The 18,511-nt window shown below is 41.9% G+C and overlaps 2 protein-coding genes and 1 long non-coding RNA gene across 8 annotated transcripts in view; 2 read left to right on the top strand and 1 right to left on the bottom strand.

The window, feature by feature from the left end:
• NARF (nuclear prelamin A recognition factor) overlaps positions 1–3,162 on the top strand; it is a 25,802-nt gene extending 22,640 nt beyond the window's left edge. Inside the window, exon 11 of the transcript XR_001878001.1 lies at positions 3,153–3,162. The gene's annotated coding sequence lies outside the window, so the exon portion shown is untranslated. The remainder of the gene's footprint in view (positions 1–3,152) is intronic.
• Positions 3,163–4,291: 1,129 nt separating this feature from the next.
• On the bottom strand, positions 4,292–5,143 carry LOC108507158. Its single transcript, XR_001878009.1, has 2 exons — positions 4,972–5,143; positions 4,292–4,463 (listed from the first exon to the last, which is right to left on the bottom strand). It is a non-coding gene; the product is annotated as an uncharacterized LOC108507158 (long non-coding RNA).
• Positions 5,144–5,155: 12 nt separating this feature from the next.
• Positions 5,156–10,817, top strand: LOC108507154. Of its 6 annotated transcripts, XR_001878003.1 has the most exons (8): positions 5,156–5,233; positions 6,128–6,331; positions 6,420–6,545; positions 6,837–6,962; positions 7,395–7,499; positions 7,625–7,696; positions 7,781–7,979; positions 10,666–10,817. XR_001878003.1 is itself a non-coding variant. In XM_017834855.1 (5 exons), exons 2-5 carry the CDS (start codon positions 6,135–6,137, stop codon positions 7,129–7,131), a joined length of 537 nt encoding a protein of 178 aa, XP_017690344.1. In that variant the 5' UTR covers positions 5,162–5,233; positions 6,128–6,134; the 3' UTR covers positions 7,132–7,380. The 6 variants fall into 6 exon arrangements, 5 of the variants coding, with proteins under 5 accessions (XP_017690346.1, XP_017690344.1, XP_017690345.1 ...); XM_017834855.1 differs by lacking the exons at positions 7,395–7,499; positions 7,625–7,696; positions 7,781–7,979; positions 10,666–10,817 and adding an exon at positions 7,044–7,380 and having other exon boundaries at positions 5,162–5,233; XM_017834856.1 differs by lacking the exons at positions 7,395–7,499; positions 7,625–7,696; positions 7,781–7,979; positions 10,666–10,817 and adding an exon at positions 7,101–7,379 and having other exon boundaries at positions 5,162–5,233.
• Positions 10,818–18,511: the final 7,694 nt, after the last annotated feature.

Raw genomic sequence — 18,511 nt, 5'->3', positions numbered from 1 at the left:
GAGGCATGGTCGGGGGGGTGTGTTACAGTTACACCACCGGCACCACCGGCTCGTCCCACCCATCCGGGGTCACCGTGACCTTGCGGAATACGGATTGCCGCGGTACAAATAGCGGCATGGTCAAGCTCACAGTCGTGCTCGCTTCGGCAGCACATATACTAAAATTGGAACGATACAGAGAAGATTAGCATGGCCCCTGCGCAAGGATGACACGCAAATTCGTGAAGCGTTCCATATTTTTTTTCCACCCCCATCCAGCCTTCCGACTCTGGAATAACCCCACAGGAGGCCTTATCGGTCTCGACAACTCCCTGGAAGGAGGTTGGAGCCAGGCGGGGGTCGGTCACCTCTCCCAGGCAACCAGCAATAGGACAAGAGGGCACAGCCTTAATTGATACAAGGGGAGGTTTAGGTTGAATATCAGGAACAATTTATTCATGGAAAGGGTGATTAAACACTGGAGTGGGCTGCAAGGGAGGTGGTGGAGTCACCATCCCTGGAAGTGTTTAAGGAAATGACTGGACACGGCACTTAGTGCCATGATCTAATTGACATGGTGGTGTTGGACTTGATGATCTCAGAGGTCTTTTCCAACCTAACTGACTGTCATTTTGTGACAACTCCCACGCCCACCCCAACAGCTCCCAGGACCCCAGAGACACAGCACAACAGTGGGTCCCTCACTGCTTCCACACTGTTCCCTTGGCAAGGTCCCCGCTGGCTCTGCAGGCACAAGGATGAGCAGCGGGAGCTGGGAGGGTGTCAGACCTGGCTCAGCTCCTCCCGGCACTGCACAGGGCATGTTCTCCCCAGGCTGACCCAGAACCTCAGGGCTGTACCCAGGCTGGGTCCAGAGGTTTTCCTCAGCCCAAGCACTGACTGCAATACCGAATTCACTAAGGTTCACTTACCAAATTCACATGGTTGCTACAGAGAATTGACTCATAAATGAGAAACTGCCACAAGCTTTATGTCCCTCCAGGGATTTGCCCCAGGACTCAGATTATTGTGCTGCCACTGGCAAGTACCTTTCTGTATTTTATCTTCTCCTTATTATCCCTTGCCTTCTCTGGACACAGCCCAGTGCAGGTTCTGGCACTGCAGAGCTCTCCTGAGCGCTGCACGGCACACACGTCAATGAAAGGCATTCTCTATTTCTCGCTATTTCCTTCTTGTCTCCCCAAAATGCTTTTATTTTCATGCAGGTTGTCTTAAGCAAAGCCAACCATCTCGCTGGCTTGAAGCCTTCACCAGGAGTCCAGTGTAGTTCAACCACACAATCTCTGCTCAAACACAGAAACAGCTGGAATTCCTGCAGGTCCTGTAATTCACCTTCTTTCTCCACACTGTGGGATCTCGCTCTGTGGGATTCAGTGCTGGCTACCAAAAGAACAGGGGAAGATCTGGCAAAAGCAGCAGCACTGAAGGTACAGGTACAGTCCAGAGCTACCAGGGGCTAAACAACTGGAGCTCCTTTGTCTAGAGGGTGTGTGTAGGAGGGCACTGAATCGATACGGATTCTGTCTCTTAAAGAACCTGCAGCTATTGTAAGAAAAAGGAGAGTTATTTTTAGAAGGCCTTTTATGAAGAGGCAGTGCCTTTTGTGGCTCTGGCATTGGGAATTTTGTTTCTATTCAGCCTGAATCCTGTGATGGGGTGAGCAAAGCTAAAAACGAGGTGGATGCTTTTTGAAAGAGAAAGCAGAACAGAGGCAGATGGTGAGGGGGAGAAAGTAAAAATAGGAAACACGAAACAAATATATTGTCAGAGATGCCGTTTTTCTCTAGTAAAAATGTATTTGCTTATTGGTTTGTTTGACTGTTCAACTTTTTTTTACTGTATATTTTCTGCATTGAAAGCTTTATTTTATGTTAGGTGCCACACAGCATAACTGAGTTGCTTTTTAATATAAAAAGTATTAATTCTTTGCAGATATGATGATAACTTAGATGAAAGACTCAGGCTATGAAGCTGATGTGAAAGAATTTAAATGTGATAAATCATCCCCAGCAGTGATCAATAAATGTAAGGAATCCTACTTTGGTATTATTTTGTTTATATGGATCAAGGTGGAATGAGAATGCAGGTCTTGCTAAACTTAATTTTTCTTAAAATCTCTTGGAATAAAACAGTTCCTGTGTTGTATCACGAAGACCCAAATGACTGTGAGGTCGCTTCGGAAATGAGCTGTTTGAAAGCTGAGTGACAATTTGTCTTTTATAATCTGTCCTCAACAAATTAGTGTGTTCTGAAAGTTCATTAAGAACTTTAACACGAGCAAAGACTCTTGCTGGAATGAATTCTGTTGCGATAAACCTTGTGGTTTGCAGCTTTATTCTCATTTCTATTATTAAACAGTTTCAGGTTAGAAACAGACTGATTAAAGCTATGAAAGATGAGAGCTGGTCTTTGGGGGGGGGATTAATGTCACTGCTGTACTGTGGTTTTTAATGGGGTGTCAGTATTCCACTGGAACATGGAAATATGTGACTTTGTGCCAGTGTCATAAACCCCTTTTTGTCTAGAAATAACATTTTTGCAACAAATGGCTGAAAAAGCAAAGGGAAGACTCCCTGCAGGAGGACATTACGAAGCCCAAAATATTAAGAGGTGACTGAAAGGGGTTCAGTTCATGGAGTGCAAGTCTTCCCACTCCTGCTTAATGTAATGGTTTGGATTCACCCTCTTGTCTTCAAAGTCTTTAAATAACAGATAACTGGAACCTGGGAGAACATCCCAGTTAAAGGACTGAGCTTCCCATGCATTCTGGAAACAAGCTACTTGGCTGGATCACCTGGGTTTTATTCTATTGCACAGATAAATTAATTACTATAAGAAGGAATTTGCATCAGCATTTCCAGGGAGCAGTTTCTCAATCTCATCTCACAAACACTTATAAAACAGGAGACAAATGGGGTATTTAAACACATTTCTGGTTCTGGGTTCACTGATGGCTCTTGTAGCAACACAGGGCATTTTATATTGAAAATGATGCTTCAGGAGGCAGAAAGCTTCTGGAGTTTGTAAGGTACATTACTGCCATGCTTAGAGCTGGTAGCTAAATTTGGGAGCTCAAAGATGAGATGTTTGCTCTGGAAACTAATGAAGCAACAGGAAAATATTCATCAGCAGAAAGGTGGTAGCACAGCCAGGATGGAAGAGGAGAGAGTGAGTTGAAGTAATGCAGCAGCAAGACTGCTATTTAAACCTCTATGAATATATAGAAATATATATTAACTATATAAACCTCTGGAATTCCTTCCTGTGTGGCTGCAGTTGGGACTGGGAGGAGGCAGCTTCTGCACCTGGTGCCCTCAGTTCCATTTCCGTGCTGTGGAAAACAAACCTCAACCTTTGCTGAGCTCGGGCTCTTGGCTCTGGAATTCCATTCCTGAGCAGCAGCTGATCTCTAACACACAATTCCTTGTACCAGGAATGCTGTTCTTTAAAGGACCTGATTAAAAAGACCTTGCTGACAGGGGCAGGCAAGTGGTAAAACCAACATTAATGTAACATTGGTGGGACAATATTTAATATAAATAGTGGTGTGTCACACAGCCAGGATCAGCTGAAGCAGCAGAAATTAACACTGGCTGGCAAATCTTAATGAGAAGAATATAAAAACCTCCACAAATATGGCAAATATATATTAACTTAAAGGATTTGATTTTTTTTATTATGTATTAATTAATTTTTGAGAACACAGGCACGGATTTGTTTTTAAATTCTGTTTTTAATTTTACTAGCAGGCAGAAAAACAGTAGGTTGCTTAACTTTGTTGGCATAAGAGGTGAGTTACTGCATAAATGCTTTTGTTTCCAAATTACTTGGTAGAAATAAATGTTGCCTGTACCCTCTTGCTTCTCCCAGCAGCTTTGTGATTTCAAGACAAACAGGAACTTAAAGCACACAACAGCTTTTGGTGCTTCACACAGTTCTGTTATTTGGAATGTGAATCTATTTATACAGACAATAACTATATTTGTGAAGGCAATCAGAAGAGATAAGTATGAAAAGCCTCTTAACAGTCCCGTTTATTTGGAAACAGTGCCAGTAAGTATTTTACAGAAATAATGGTAAATGAGAAGGAATTATATTTAAATGAAAGACTGAAGTGCAAGGTATTATCTTAATATACATATATCACTGAGAATTTGAGCTATTTGAGAGAACTTGTAATTATGCCACAGTAATCCTTTAAAATTACTTCTCTATTAACTCACACAGTAAAACGTGCCGTGAAAATCTGCTCACGTGCTGTAGCTGTAAATGAAAAAAAGACTGAAATAGATTTCAGGACGTGATGGCTTTTTTCCTCTTCGCTTCTTTATTTTCAAGTTATGTAAATGTTGGACAACAAACAAAAACCCCGAAGTGTTTTGGTTATTCAGCTCATTCAGCAGACTGAAATAAATGTTTCTATCAGCCTTCAGTCACGTCCCAGTTCTTGAGCCAACTTGTTACTGTGATTGTACCAAAACCAACAGGAGAAACGAAAAAAAAAAGAATTGGTACATATGACTTTCCCTCTCCTGTTTATATAAAATTATCCACAAATATTGCCAGCTATTGGTTTGCATTTTTATTCACTTATTTAAAAATGCACTGTGTGTCAGCAGGAGCGTGTGGAGGTGCCAAGCAGCTGGTGCAATGCAGCCTGTGTGCATGTCACTGCTATAACACACTGTGCCAGCAGGGAGTCCAAATTTACGCTGCATTTCCTTTCTCTTTGTGTCACCGATTTAGTATTTTAACAGGTAACTCACACTTCAAGCATTTTTTTTCTCTTCAGGGGACGATTCCAATTTTGTCTCTGACTTGGCCTTTAAGAAGGTAAGGTAAGTATTTTGGGAACTCCTGCTGGGAGTTGCTTGGGGAAACTTCAATTTTATTTTTTTTTTATTATTGTGTATAACACATTTACTTCAGTTCGAGATCAAATGAATATTCAAAAAATACATATCGCGTTACCTCTTCCTCTGACCTTCAGCGATTTGTAGAGAGGAGTTTTTACCTGCGCACCGCTGACCGCTCCCTCAGCAGACGTGACCGTAGTTACGGCCCTGTTTTGACATTAAAAAAAAAAACCTTTTAAACCGTTTTCCTTAAACCCGGAGGGTCGGACCCGCCCCGCCCTCACGTGATTTTCGCGCCATCAGCGCGCGCCGCCGCCGGTCACGTGCCTTCCCTGTGGTCACGTGCCCCGTGTTTACCTCGGTCGGCAGCGCGGCGGGTGAGGGACCGAGCGAGGGACCGACCCCGGGGGGAGCGTGTGAGGGGGCGGCGGGAGCGGGAGGGGCTGAGGGCTCGTGGGACGGCGCCGGGGAAGGACTCGTCCCCTCTCGGGGGAGGTGTGAGGCGGGACTGTTCCCCCTTGGGCGGCGTGAGGGGCTCTGTGTGAGGGACCTTTTTCCTCCTCAGGGGCAGCTGTGTGAGGGGCTTTTCCACACCCTTAGGGGCGGCTGTGTGAGCGGCTTTCCCCCCTCAGGGGTGGCTGTGCGAGGAGCTCTTGTCCCCTTCCCTGGCGCGGCGGCGTTAGGGTTTCGTCCCCACCTCAGAGGCGGCTGTGTGAGGGGCTCTTTCCCCCCTCAGGGGCGGCCGTGTGAGGGACCTTTTTCCTCCTCAGGGGCGGCCGTGTGAGGGACCTTTTTCCTCCTCAGGGGCAGCTGTGTGAGAGGCTTTTCCCCACCCTGAGGGGCGGCTGTGTGAGGGGCTCGTTCCCCCCTCAGGGGCGGCTGTGTGAGGCACTCGTTCCCCCCTGAAGGGCGGCTGTGTGAGGGCCTCGTTCCCCCCTGAAGGGCGGCTGTGTGAGGGACCTTTTCCCTTCTGAGGGGTGGTTGTGTGAGGGGCTTTTCCCCACCCTCAGGGGCAGCTGTGTGAGGGGCTTTTCTCCCCCCTCAGGTGTTGCTGTGTGAAGGGCTCTTCTCCCCCTCATCAGAGGTGTTGTCGTCAGGGGCCTTTCCCTCCCCTCAGGGGCAAGTGTGTGAGGGGTTTTCTGCCCCCCTCAGGGGTTTGACATCCAAGGAGCCAAAGGCACGTGGCCGTCACCACTGTGGTGGCTTGGAACGCTGAGGTACCACCCACTGCTCTGAGCTGCCCTTCACTGAAGTCTCTCCTTTATTTCCAGGCTCACCATGTCCCTGCCAGCAAAGAGGTGTGGAAGGCCCCCGGTGTTGTCCTTCCTGGAAAAGAAAAAGAGAAAGCAAAGTCTTGATAGAAGAAGGGGCAAAACGAGGATTTATGTGGGAAATCACATTGAGCGGTGGCTGACACTTAAGGAGAAGCTGGATTTCAGGAACGATGCAGAAGTTGCAGGGTTTTTATTGGATTTGTGGGTATATTGCCACAACACTCCTCTGTTTACTAATACTGAGTAAATAGTGCTGGGTGTTGATACCAATTGTGTATTTCTTTTCTAGGTATGACAGCTACGACCCACTGTCAAAAGCCCCGCTCTGTCCCCTCCCTGAGGGTGTCAGGAGGATCACTATGAAGGAAGAAAGAGCTCTGTCAGGCAGCACATCTTTAATAGCAGCAGATGGGACGTGAGTACTGTCCTCTCTTTACATGGGAAGGGTGGATGAAATGTTTTCCTCGGTACTACTTGAAAGACTGTAGCTGATACTTAAAAATAATGGGGTGAAAGTTATATCTATAAAGGGAAAGTGTAATATAATTTAATTAAAATTGAAGATTTTTAATATCTTTTGCCAAAGAGCTTCTGTCTGTTTTGTTGTCTGTGTTGCTGAGCACATGACACTGGTGGTAGATGAAACAGAGACGGAACTTTTTTGCCGAAGAAGTGTTTCAGTCAACAATCTGGGTTGTATTTGCAGGTATGACAATGATGAGCAGCTGCATAAAGAATCTGCTTGTTCTGGCCTGGGAGATGTGAGAGTTGTGACTGTGAAGGAGGAGCGAGAGACACCCCAGGACTGTGTGTTGGCACGGGCAGATGACACGTTAGTGACACTGTGGTCCTTTGCATGTTTTGCATTCGAAAGTATTTTGATTTTATTATCATATTTAATTTTGTTTATTAGAAGTTCATGTCATTCATGCTCTGATTCATTATCTGAAAACGTCTTGGTGCATAATAGATGGTCTAGTTCTTCTGAGGCAAAAATCTGAGAGATTTTGGAAGAGTTGTAGAGTACACACAGCAAAAATATTTGTTCAATGACTACCTTCCCTAATTGTATACAAGCTCATGAGTGAACAAGGAAATAGCCAGTGCTTTACATGTATCCTCCTCAGCAGTTGGATATTTACAGGAGTACAATGTCCAGGCAAGTGCAGCTGCATGTGCTTTAACCTTTCTCAGAAGAAAAACGTTTCACTGTTGACTGAGTGATGTTACACACTAAGTGATGTGTTAAACTATCTAAAAATAGTGCTGTGCTCAGCGAGGCCACCCCACCATCGGCTGCTGGTCTGTGTTACTGCAGTGTCTCCAGTAACTGAGGCATTCCCATTGAGATCAGAGGAGCCTCCAATAGGTATGCTTGTCCATTACTCTTTGTTCAGGTTTTGATTACCCACAACAGTGTTACTGAATAATTGTAATTTCATCCATGTCTTAGTTGTCTGACCTTTATAAAACTGTATTTTCTGATGTGTGCAGGGGGACACGGAGGCCGTAGGACGTTGCACTGGCATTGCATGGTGTGTCCAAACCCCTCGCTAAGATGGTGAAGTATGTCAAGTACCATGTTTGTCTGTCACCTTCCATTGTGGTTTTGCTTGTGACTTTTCTAATTCTTCCTACTTTTCATTTTAGTAGGCAAACAACCTGAGGTTCTGAAAGCAGTTCCGTGGCACAGAAGAATTCTTGGAAGCTAGGGCAGGAGAAAACAAATACCAGTGCTGATGAAGCTGACAAATTCAAGTACATTCTTCAAAACAGCATTTTTCACTGGCAATGTAATTTTAGTTTGGAGTGCAGCAATAATTGAATTCCTGGGACTGATTTGATACAGGTGAGACAGAGGGTTTGTGTTTAATTGATTGCTTGTTTCAGCCTTCTGAGATGTGAGAAATATTGTGAAAGGTGGTTTGGTATGAGAAAAACTTTCAGTTACCCTAAAAGGTAAGGTAATGAGGCTTTGGAACAGTCTCATGTCTGTGTGAAGATGCTACATCACACTGAGTACATGAAATGCTGGAGAAATGATTAGGCACATGTGCAGTGGTAATTCTGTAAAGCTAAAGAACAACAGCTGTCTAAGGATGAGGAGATTCAAAGATAAGAACAAACATCCTAGGACACACTGTGTAATTCCAGGGAATGTTTACCTTCCAGGAGTAGTTGTGTAACCTCACTGTGAGGAAAATGGTTTACATTTCAGTGTCTGAACATCCCATCACTGGTGTTTGGGTGGGTTTGGTTTTCATTCCCAGTAGAGCAGTGAGGAAGAGTGAGGGTGTCATTGAAGCTCTCACTGGCTGTGGGATGTCCCCACAGGGTCAAGTGATTTGCTCAAAGTCATTCTGGTAGCTGAACTTGGGTCTTAGAAGTAAGGTCAAACTGAGTTGCTAACTCAGTGTTTTTAGAAATCTGGGCAAAATTCTTAATTGCTGTAGAAAATAGGGAGTTTTCTTCAGAAAGGAACATTGGTTATGTTAATGTCTATCTTTATTTTCTTCTTGTTTTTAAAGGCGTGGTGCTGCACTTCCTATTGAAGGGAGGCACTGAAGGCAGGTATTTCCTGCTCTCCAGGCACTTGGGTGTCATATTTTCCTGTTGCTGTTACTGTTTTGGGCTTTACCAAAGGTGGTGTTTCATTCTGTGCTGCCTAAAAGGGCCAGGGAAAGCACAAGGTCTTGTTGTAGGTGCTTTATTAGCACATTCTGAGTTAATAGTCATAAAGCAGCTGTTGTATTCTTCTTACTATCAAATCTGTTTTTAGGCTGGCTAAACACTGTTAAGGAACTGGACACATCAAAGGCAAGGGAGCAAGAACACTTGAACTCAGCTTTATCAGGGGTTTAATGTTTGGTTTCTCTCTTGTTTTTGGAGTCTTGCCCAACGACATTGGCTTTCAGCAGTTGCTGTTGTTGTGGAGAGTGTAGTTGGTGGAGAAACAGTGAGGGGGTCAATGGCAGTGACTTGAGGATTCTTGCCGGGTAAAAGGGTACAGCTTTCTGAGTTCTGGCTGTTGTGAAGAGTCGGGGTGTTGGAATAAGAGGAAGGAAAGAAAGTACAGAAATCTGATTTAAAGGTGCATTAGCAGAGCAAAGCCAAAGGAAGGGTTGCTGACCAAAGTCCAGTAAGGTTCCTGAAGAGATTCAGTTATTCTCTAAGGCTTCTTCTCTTACTATCTTTCAGCTTTAACATTTGGATTATTAACAAGCTAGTTTAAAATTCTTTTTCTGTAATGTATAAAACTGTCAAAGCAGGTATTAAACAATTTTTTATTATTTAATGTGTCTTCCTTGCTCTAATATTGAAGAGTGATGAGTCAAAGTAGTGGAACAGGGGTTTTTTTGAAGAAGCTTTGGAGGATTTGAGATTCTTTTACTGTTGGAGTATTTGAATGATAGGGATTCAAAAATTCCTTTACTTGTATCTGCATTAATGAGACAGATTTTCATTATAGAACTGCCCATAACAGGGGGTTGAAATGAGATGATCTTTAAGGTCTCTTCCAACCCAAACCATTCTGTGATTCTATGAACTGACTTTCCTCAGATTTGCTTATGGACTGTATCTTTTTTGGCCTTGATTCAGTAAAAAATGAAGCAGAATAGAAACACAAAATAATTACTCAGAACTGTCACAGCAGTTTGATGAGGAAGATTGAAACTTGTAGGATGAGTGGGTGTCAGTCAATAGTAAATGTTGAGTTGGGAAGCCACAGCTTTAAAGGGAGGCTTCAGCTTCACGCTGGCTCTCCTAAAGTGTAATTCCCTTGGAAAGCAAATAAACAATCTTGAGGGAAAGTGCAGCAAGCTGTTGATGCTGGAGACTTACCATGCCTTGACAATGGCATGAACAGCTGAGGAGTTTCTTAGAAAGCAGGAAAGGAAAACTTAGATTTCATTTCAAAGAAATGGGGAGGGGGAAAGCCTGATAAAAAATAACCTGCTTAGCAGGACAACTTCCTGTGCTCTCCCAATAAATTGATTTTCTGATGCATTGTTTTGGCTAGTAGCAATTTTTAACTGAACTAAAAGATTCTGCGTGTGCTGGTGTTGGGCTTTAGTGTTCATAGTCGGTTTTTAATTTACAAAAGAAAAAAGAAAAGATGAAAAAACCCAAACCCAAGCACCTCCCGCCCCTGGCAAACCACAGTCTGTGGTTATTTCTCTAATGTGACTCGGAAGTGAATGTGGAACGTGGCTCTACCTTACAGTAAATTGAGTGGTTAGTTAGACAATTAAATAATTTACTTTATTGTCGTGCTAAATGTTGATCTGTATTTCACTGTAGTGAAACCTCTGTTTCTGCATCATAAAACCGTAAGATGATGGTCTGTTGATATGTGTTGTACATCCAAAAGCACAAATGGAAATATTGTTGTATTTTCTGTTATTTCCAGGTTAGAAGATCATATTAGGGGAGTGCACTTGCCTAGACAGACTTAGAGAAACAATGTGAACGTATTTCATATTTAGGTATTTGAATGTCACATTGTAACTGGTTCTCGTTGTGTTACTTTTCAGGGTGAGCGGCAAGAAGAAAATCGAGCTCTTGCATAACAATACTGGGGCAGTTTTTGGTCTGTTTTGATTTTGCTGTGAGGGTATTGTGAACTGTAAGTTGTATGAAACTCCATGTTATGTGTTGAACAGCACATTAAACTTAATTCCCTGAAGTTTTACCGTGTTATGTTAATGTTAATAAAGTGCGTGGAGTGGATTATTTTCCCTGTGAGAGTCTGAGGGGCAACAAGGAAGGACAAGCCAAAATGCTCATGGTCTTGCTCAAACTTAGCCAGAATTCAGTAACTTTCTGTAGGTTGTATTAATGACTAAGTTCTTCACATTTTATTTAAAACTCGAAAGGTTTAAGATAGAAACAGTGTTCTGGTGGCAGTTGCAGCATCGAGTGCTTCCATCTGAAAGTGTTTCTTGGAATGCTTTTTCTTAGGGAACAAATTTAACATGTTCCATGTCTTGGAAGGTGTTTGTGCAGTTTATTAATTATACCCTTAAGTAAAAATACTGGACTATAGAGTGTGTTGTGTTGGTGCCTTCAAAAAAAGGGAGTAATTGAGATCAGCTACTGAGTAATTTATCTAAATATATTTTGTTACTGAATAATTTGATCTCTTGCTTTAGTTTTTGCTTTTGATACCACGAAAGCTGATATATGAGCTGATATGACACCTCTTAATTATTTTCTTCTCTAACAGAGATGAAATAAGTGTGGAGCACTTTCAGTAACTGAGGTTCAACAGAATAGTGTTGGCAGTTCTGCATTTGTTTTGTGGTTACCAGGTATGAGTAATCCTGGAAGGTTTCTAACTGAGAAGCTGAGGTTAGTACGACTCTATTCAGTGTGTGTTTGTCACAAGGACAGAAACTTCCAGCCTTCTGAGTATAATTTTTTTTTCTTCAACCACACACTTGCAAAAGCATTCAGGTCTTGATCTTACAGTATTCAAACCAGCTGGGTTTTCCCATCATCTTACACTAGAACAGCCTCTCTCTGGGGAGAAATTCCCCTAATTAGGTCATTACACTCCACATTCAGTTTTTTTAAATGAGCTACTTCACTGGCTGTAAGAAACAGTTGCTCTGAAATATTATCTCGGTGCTTTTGAAATACCCAAATTCGGTGTTGTCTTATGAACAACAGATCTTTTGCCAAATGTTGCACAGACAGCTCTTTAAAAAAAAAAAAGTTGAGAAGGTGATTTTTTGAAGCTTTCTCAGAATGAAAATGCCACTTCCTTTGTGTTTGTGTTCTCCCTTTGCTCTGTGCCTTAGCAATTTTTCCTTGACTACCAAACATTCATTCATGTAAGTAACTCTGGCTCACAGGAAAAGTGACACTTGTGTCTTTCAGTGCTCTCAGATTTTTGGTTGCCACTGTCATCAGAGTGAGAAGGGAAAAGGAACTCAGCCTTCAGTTCTGTTTTCCTCAAGATCACAAGAATCTGCAGCTGCAGGGAGGAGCTCTGCCCTTCTGGGGCGTGTGGGCACCATATTCTTGGCTTGTTCAGCCTCCTCTTTGGGCCTCTTTAAATGCACACTGCAAACGTGTATGTTATTGAACAACTTACTGTTATGGAGGTAGATTAACACTGCACATGTGTGATGTGTTGAGGGGCACTTGCTACATAAATCACTGGTAGAGTGATTATTCTGGTTCATGGGACATGAATATAGTACAATTCAGCCCTTACTAATGCTTCCCCCAACTCTCCCATTAGACTGGCACTTCATGCTGAAGAACAATCAAGGGATAGTAAACTCTTTAAAACTTCCTTTTGTAATGTTATAATGTGATGTATGATATATTTGGGTTGCTATATCAACATATGCTTTAGAATACCTGACTTCTGTAGAGCAGAATATTATCCTTAGTATTTTCCAGTGAAGTTTGCAGAATGGTGAATGGAAATGGTTCTGATTCTGCCAAGAATATGACAAGAACAACGGCTCTGCTTTTGTCCAAGTGAGGTTTTCTGCACCTGGGGGTCTGTGGGAATTGTGGAACTTGACTGTGTTCAAATGGCAGAACTAAATCTAAAGGAATTATTTACGCTCTTGTTCCAATGATAAATTAAAAATGTACAGGTAGAAGAATTACTCTGTGCAACATAGTTAAGTTTGTTCTTGGCAATACTGAGTACTTAGGGCAGAAAAATAAAATATGAAAATGAGAAAAAATTCTATATAGGTTTCTAGTGAAAGGCAAGCAGTGGCTGTAAAAACACTGAATTTTAGTTTTGTTTTGTGTTTGTTAAGTGGGTTTACTGTGCCAGTTGGTTTCCTTGGAACTGCATCTATCAAACCTTTTGAAATGTGAGTATTTTAAGTATGGAAACTGGGAAACTTCTAAATAAGGACAGGTCCTGTGCTGAACTTAAATTTCAGACCATTACCTAAAGAACTGAAGTTACAATAACGCCAGTTTTCACAGTACTAACTTAGTCTTCCAATATTTTGCCTTTACAGTGAATTGTTTTCTAAAATCACAATAATTACAATCGTGCTCTTAGCTCAAGTAACTCAGTATCACTTGAGAACTTACTGTGTCTTGTTGGAGAAAGGCTGTCTGGCCTATATTGTGATTTACTTCTCTAGTAAAAATACCAACAAAACATGAGGAAAAAAATTATTTAAACTAGCTCTTGCAGCTTTCTTGGTGAAATAAGGAGCTCTGTAGGTCATCACAGACACCACTGGAGAGGGGAGTAGAACTGAGGTGAGAGGCTGGAATAGGTTACTTGAAAAAACGTGGTTCTGAATTCCTCAGGCTCAGTAGATCATCTTGGCTTTTATCTCGTGGTAAAATAGGAATAAATTTGAAATGTAACTTGTTATAAGGCATGATCATTTGTCTGATTTCATAGTATGCAATACTCCCATCGGTGGGATGGTGCTTGTTACTCCTTCTGTGAGATGCTTTCCTGTCCTGTGCCGTTCAGTGACGTGTGTTTGGGGCTTCTAAATCGGGGCACCCCGAGAGAGTTTCAGCCACGTGTCGTGTTTGGTGTGTTCTCCTGAGTCACCGCTGAAAATGCTGATCAGTGGATGGCAGGAGGGAAAACGCATCAAAGGAGGAATTCCAAAGGTAGGAGTAGTGGAGTTTCAGTTTGAGATGTGTGAATGAAATGTGGGTTACAGAGGAATGGTGAAGCTGAGCGTTTTCTGTGGTTTGAGTGGTTACCTCTGTCAAGACAAGCCTGCATCCTTTCTTTTCCCCTGTCTCAGCAGAAGCAATTAATATAATTTATAATTCCAGAGAGATTCCTCACCAGTACAGGAGTCAGAGCTCTGGCAGTGGGGATGTGTTTTCACCCTGCTGAGGATTCAGCAGATAAATTGGACACTCCTCACTTATCAGCTCTACCTGATCTCAGAAGTCTCACATCTTCACCACCTCACTAAGGTCAATACTTTCATCTATAGTTCTTGTGCATAAATGTAAAACTGGTGTGTATTTAAGATGCCAAAATCAGTCTGCCCTGCTCAGTGCTGTTTGTAGTCCTGCTTTCCATGCAGTGTTCCATGTAGCTGTATCCATAGATTGCCCAGGGTGTCTGGAAAGAAAGAGGGCAAATGTTTGTGTGTACAAACACACTCTCATTCTCCAGTTTATTTTATGAAATCTTGAACTAACATGGATTGGAAGGGATCTCTGAAGGTCATCTCATCCACCCTGTTCCAAGCAGGGCTGACTTCAGGTTTGGATCAGGTTACCTTGGCTAGCTGAGTTCTGAAAATAAGTATTTTATAGAATTTGGAAATGTTGTTTCATAGAACATAGGATCCAGGAAGTTGGATTCATCTTGCATTGCTGTTTTCCATTTTTCTTTTTTTTTTACTGTTACTATACTAGTCAAGATCCTGATTCATGTTTTTTAAGATACATGACCTGACAGTATGGGAATGCTTAAAATATATTCATGTGGACACGTAAATTATACAGCTGCAATTGCTGATTTGAATAGTTTTGTCTGTTCTAGGTAACAGTGTGTGATGTGGAGATGTTTTAAGATGTATCCCAAAGACCTTTCTTGGGCTCTAAGAGAGGATGAGTTTTGAAGGGAGATGAGCACAGATACTGTGTTAAGCATTCTTTCTTAAATGACTGCTATTATGTGAGGTGTTTGTAATTATCTTGTGTTAATAGGGGCAAAAATAGTTTGGTAAATGAGTGTTCAGGAGGTAGAGACACAGAAAAATCAGGGTATTGTATAGACATACAGTGCTATTTAATTTGGTTACACTGGCTTATTGGCTTCAATCAGATTAAGTGAAGAACTGCATATACTTTCCTAGAAAAATGTTTTTTTTGATATTTTAAAGCTAACTAAAGAAGTAATTGTTTTTCAAAACAGGCTTATTCTGCTTTCCTGATGTCAGTGTGTGTTCCTGCCCTTTATCTCCACATCCTTGTGACGTCTGTGAAATCTCCTTCTTGCTCTTCCTGGTTCTCTTCACAAATCCCTTTGCTCTCCTCCGTGCTCCTTCCTGGATGATCAACCTTGGTGCAGACATTAGAAGACATTCCAGCAGAAGAATTTTATCTCTGTTTGTAAGCTTTGTTTAAACAATCATTTCAAAGCAGTTCTTGACGTGACCTATTTTTCAAATGCAAACACTCAGCAACACTGAGACAACAAGTGTTATCTTCAGTGGCAAAAAATAAAATCCTATTTTAGTAGGATTCTATTGGAGTTTAAAAAATTCATCATAGGATAAACTCAGCCTGGCTTTGGGTGTAGTACAGTAGTGGTTAGCTCGTGATTCAGCTCTTGATCTGGGGTGACTTAAACTGAATCTCTACAGAGCAGCTCTGATACTTCTTTTAAATCCCAAATTAGATAAAACTACTTGTGGATAATATTTATTTTACAACATATTTAACATATCCAAATGACTTGTCTTTCCTTTTCCAAAAGGGCAGCTGAAAGTCCAGGTTGCAGAGGATGATTCCCTTAAGTGAATGTTTTGCCTTTAACATTCTGACTGTGTGTTGGTGTGGGCTCACAGCTTTGAGCCTGGGCAAGATTTGAGCACAAATATCTCACCAGGTTGTACTTTGGGAACTTTGCCATAAATTAAGAACAGCTGCTGGTGTGTTTTATGATCGTGTACAAAAAATAACTGGTGGGTCATGTAGCTGTTCTCTACCTAAACTAGTCCTAAATCAGCATTTTTTTGAAGTCTGGTTATAAGATAAAGATTTAAATAACTTTATTTTCAGACCGATGGATTATAAATATAGGAAATACAGGAATAAGGTGCTTTTTCTTTTTTTTAGGATAGCTTCCAGAAGCCATAGCCAGAGGAGGATCCCTGATCAAAGTCTAAAAATGCCCCATGAATGTGCACAGTGTTCCTGTCAGCCCTTCATTCCAAGACTGGCCGGTACTGCCCGTCCGGCTATTCAGGGAACGGAGCCCGGGGGGTCTGGGGGTGTAACAGGAGGCCAGGGCTCGTGTTCCAGCTCACACAGCTGCTGCACTCCCCTTTTCCTGGGAATTTATTCCAGCCTCCCCACGGCCTCTGATAGCACAGCACTTTGAGCCGGGTGGCAAACTGGCTGCGGGAGCTCACCTGGCTGCCGGAATTCCCCCTCGGAAGGGTGGTGTCATTGTTCTTTAATCCTGTCACTGCCTTCATGTGGTTTGTTCCCAGTCACATGGGCCTCTGCTGGCACCAGGGAGGTGCTGGGAGCCTGGGAACCAGTGGCAAGCCCAGGAAATGACACTACCACTGCAAGCTTGTGGTTGAACCGTTGGCTAAATATTTATCTGTGTCGTGCAATACCTTCTCACCTTGTAGTCATTCATAAAAGCATCGAGGAAAAAGCTGATCCAGTTACTTAAATTATAATGTCAGGTTATTCTGGCATCTTAGGCAAATAATACCTGCTTTCAGTAACAAATTTAAAGCCTGTTTAGCACTAGAAAGAGGATATTAAGGGTTTAACTTAAAATTATGAGCTTCCAGAATGCTGTTTTTAAGCACTTTTTTCTTCATTTGCCCACTCTGTCTCATCCCTTTCCAAAAAAACCCAACCAAATCCACAAACTGGTATTAGGAGGGGAAAAAAAGAGGTTTGTGAGGATGAAGTTCACTTGTTTCAGATTTTGATTACGTGTTGATATCAGGTCTTTGTTGTGTAAAATGGCAGAGGTGAGTTCCAAGCTGCAGTGCAGTGTCGATGCATTTAATGGTGAGATGACAGCAGGTGTTCTCAAAGAGGATAATTTTTCTATTTAAAATTCTGTATTGGGAATTAGAGAGGAAAAAAGTATCATTAGATACAAAAATATTCCTCTTCTGCATGTCCAGTGATTCTTTCTCCTTTTCTGCTTACATGCATCCTAATCTTGTTTTATTCAGTTACAGTTGTGAGTGATGTTTTTCTTCCTCTCTTATGTGCTAAAACCCTACCTCAGGAATTACTGTGACTTTTACTGGAAATAGTAGCCTTTCAATCTTTTCTTGCAAAAGAAGAAACTTAATGGAGTGAGATTTTCAGCTGCATTTACATGTTTAGGTTTGTGCAAAGACAGAATCACAGATCTCTGATACTCAGAAAAAGTTGAAAATCTGCAAAGGGAAAATGGTATCTGTGGAAATAATTGAAAATTGTTACTGGTGTTAATTATGAGAAGCATGTTTTTCTCTATATTCCTTTTTTCTTTAATAAAAATGGAGGAGAAATGAAACAATGAGTGCCCCCAAACTTGGCAACGAAATCATAACTGGAGAGCTCTGCACCAGCACATACAGAGGAAATGCATTGAGTCACACTCACAGGTCAGTTTGCAGAATTGTGCTTACATCAGTAATCAATTTGATTCCTGCAGATAACTCCTTACTAAGTGTTTTCTGGGAAGGGAAAACCCCCAGCTTTATTAAATAAAATAAAGGCAATTTGAGTGAAAAGTGCCATTAGGGATGTGATGGGGGGAAAATACAAATAGTCCCTTGGAACTGATTAGTAGAAAGTTAAAAATTCATTAGAATCCTTGGAGCCTGCCAACCCACTAATGAAGCTGTTGAGTTGCTGGTTTGTTTGGCTGAACTTCTCCTCTCATGCCCAGCACTGACCAGCCCCAGGGCAGGGACAGCAGTTCTGCAGGGCAGGGCTTGTGGAGCAGCTCTGTTTACAGACAGGTTCTAAAATTAATGTTCTTAGGGGGAGAAGTGTTCTGCAAAAATATTTTGAGTTAAAAATATTAACGGTGTGATGTATGAAAGCTGACTGATTTCAGTTTTAAGTTTGTGCCCGTGGGAGAAAGGGAAATATGTGTATGTCAGCTGCAGCCCACTAATATTTCAGCTCTACTTCTACTCACGGGTTTTAGTTTTGTTTATATCCAAGGATCCTGTTAAAAAATGGCTGGATTTCTTTTCATAAATCTTTAGGTTTTATGGTTGCTGTATTAACATATTGTATTTTCAGTAGTAAAACTGCAAAGCTTTTGTACTCAGCAAGTTTCAGGTGGCATAAACAGCTTATGGGAAGCCAAAAAAGTCCCGTAGCTGATGCTGAGGAATATGCTCTGCTGTGGAGTTGATCCATGTTACTGTTTTTCTCTGGTGCTATAGTCTATCCTCAGAAAAACTTCAAATGCATTTTTATAGTATTATTTACTATTTAAATGCATTTTATAGTATTATTTATTATTGTGTGTGCATATATATGTTACATGTATAGGAATGCTTCTGTTCATGTTGGCTTTCCATGACTTTTGCTGAGAAAAATGTTTTCTTGTATTTTTGGGGGGTTTTTAGTGAATAACATGTTCGGGATTGGATCTCAGGAAAATGTCCTTCCCCCAGAGGGTGGTTGGCACTGAACAGGGCAGTGGGC

This window comes from Lepidothrix coronata, unplaced genomic scaffold (genome assembly GCF_001604755.1).
Source record: "Lepidothrix coronata isolate B3197 unplaced genomic scaffold, Lepidothrix_coronata-1.0 Scaffold242, whole genome shotgun sequence".
In the NCBI taxonomy this organism is placed as follows: domain Eukaryota; kingdom Metazoa; phylum Chordata; class Aves; order Passeriformes; family Pipridae; genus Lepidothrix; species Lepidothrix coronata.
Note: the sequence above shows the minus strand (reverse complement) of the source record. Positions and strands in the feature narration are given on the sequence as shown.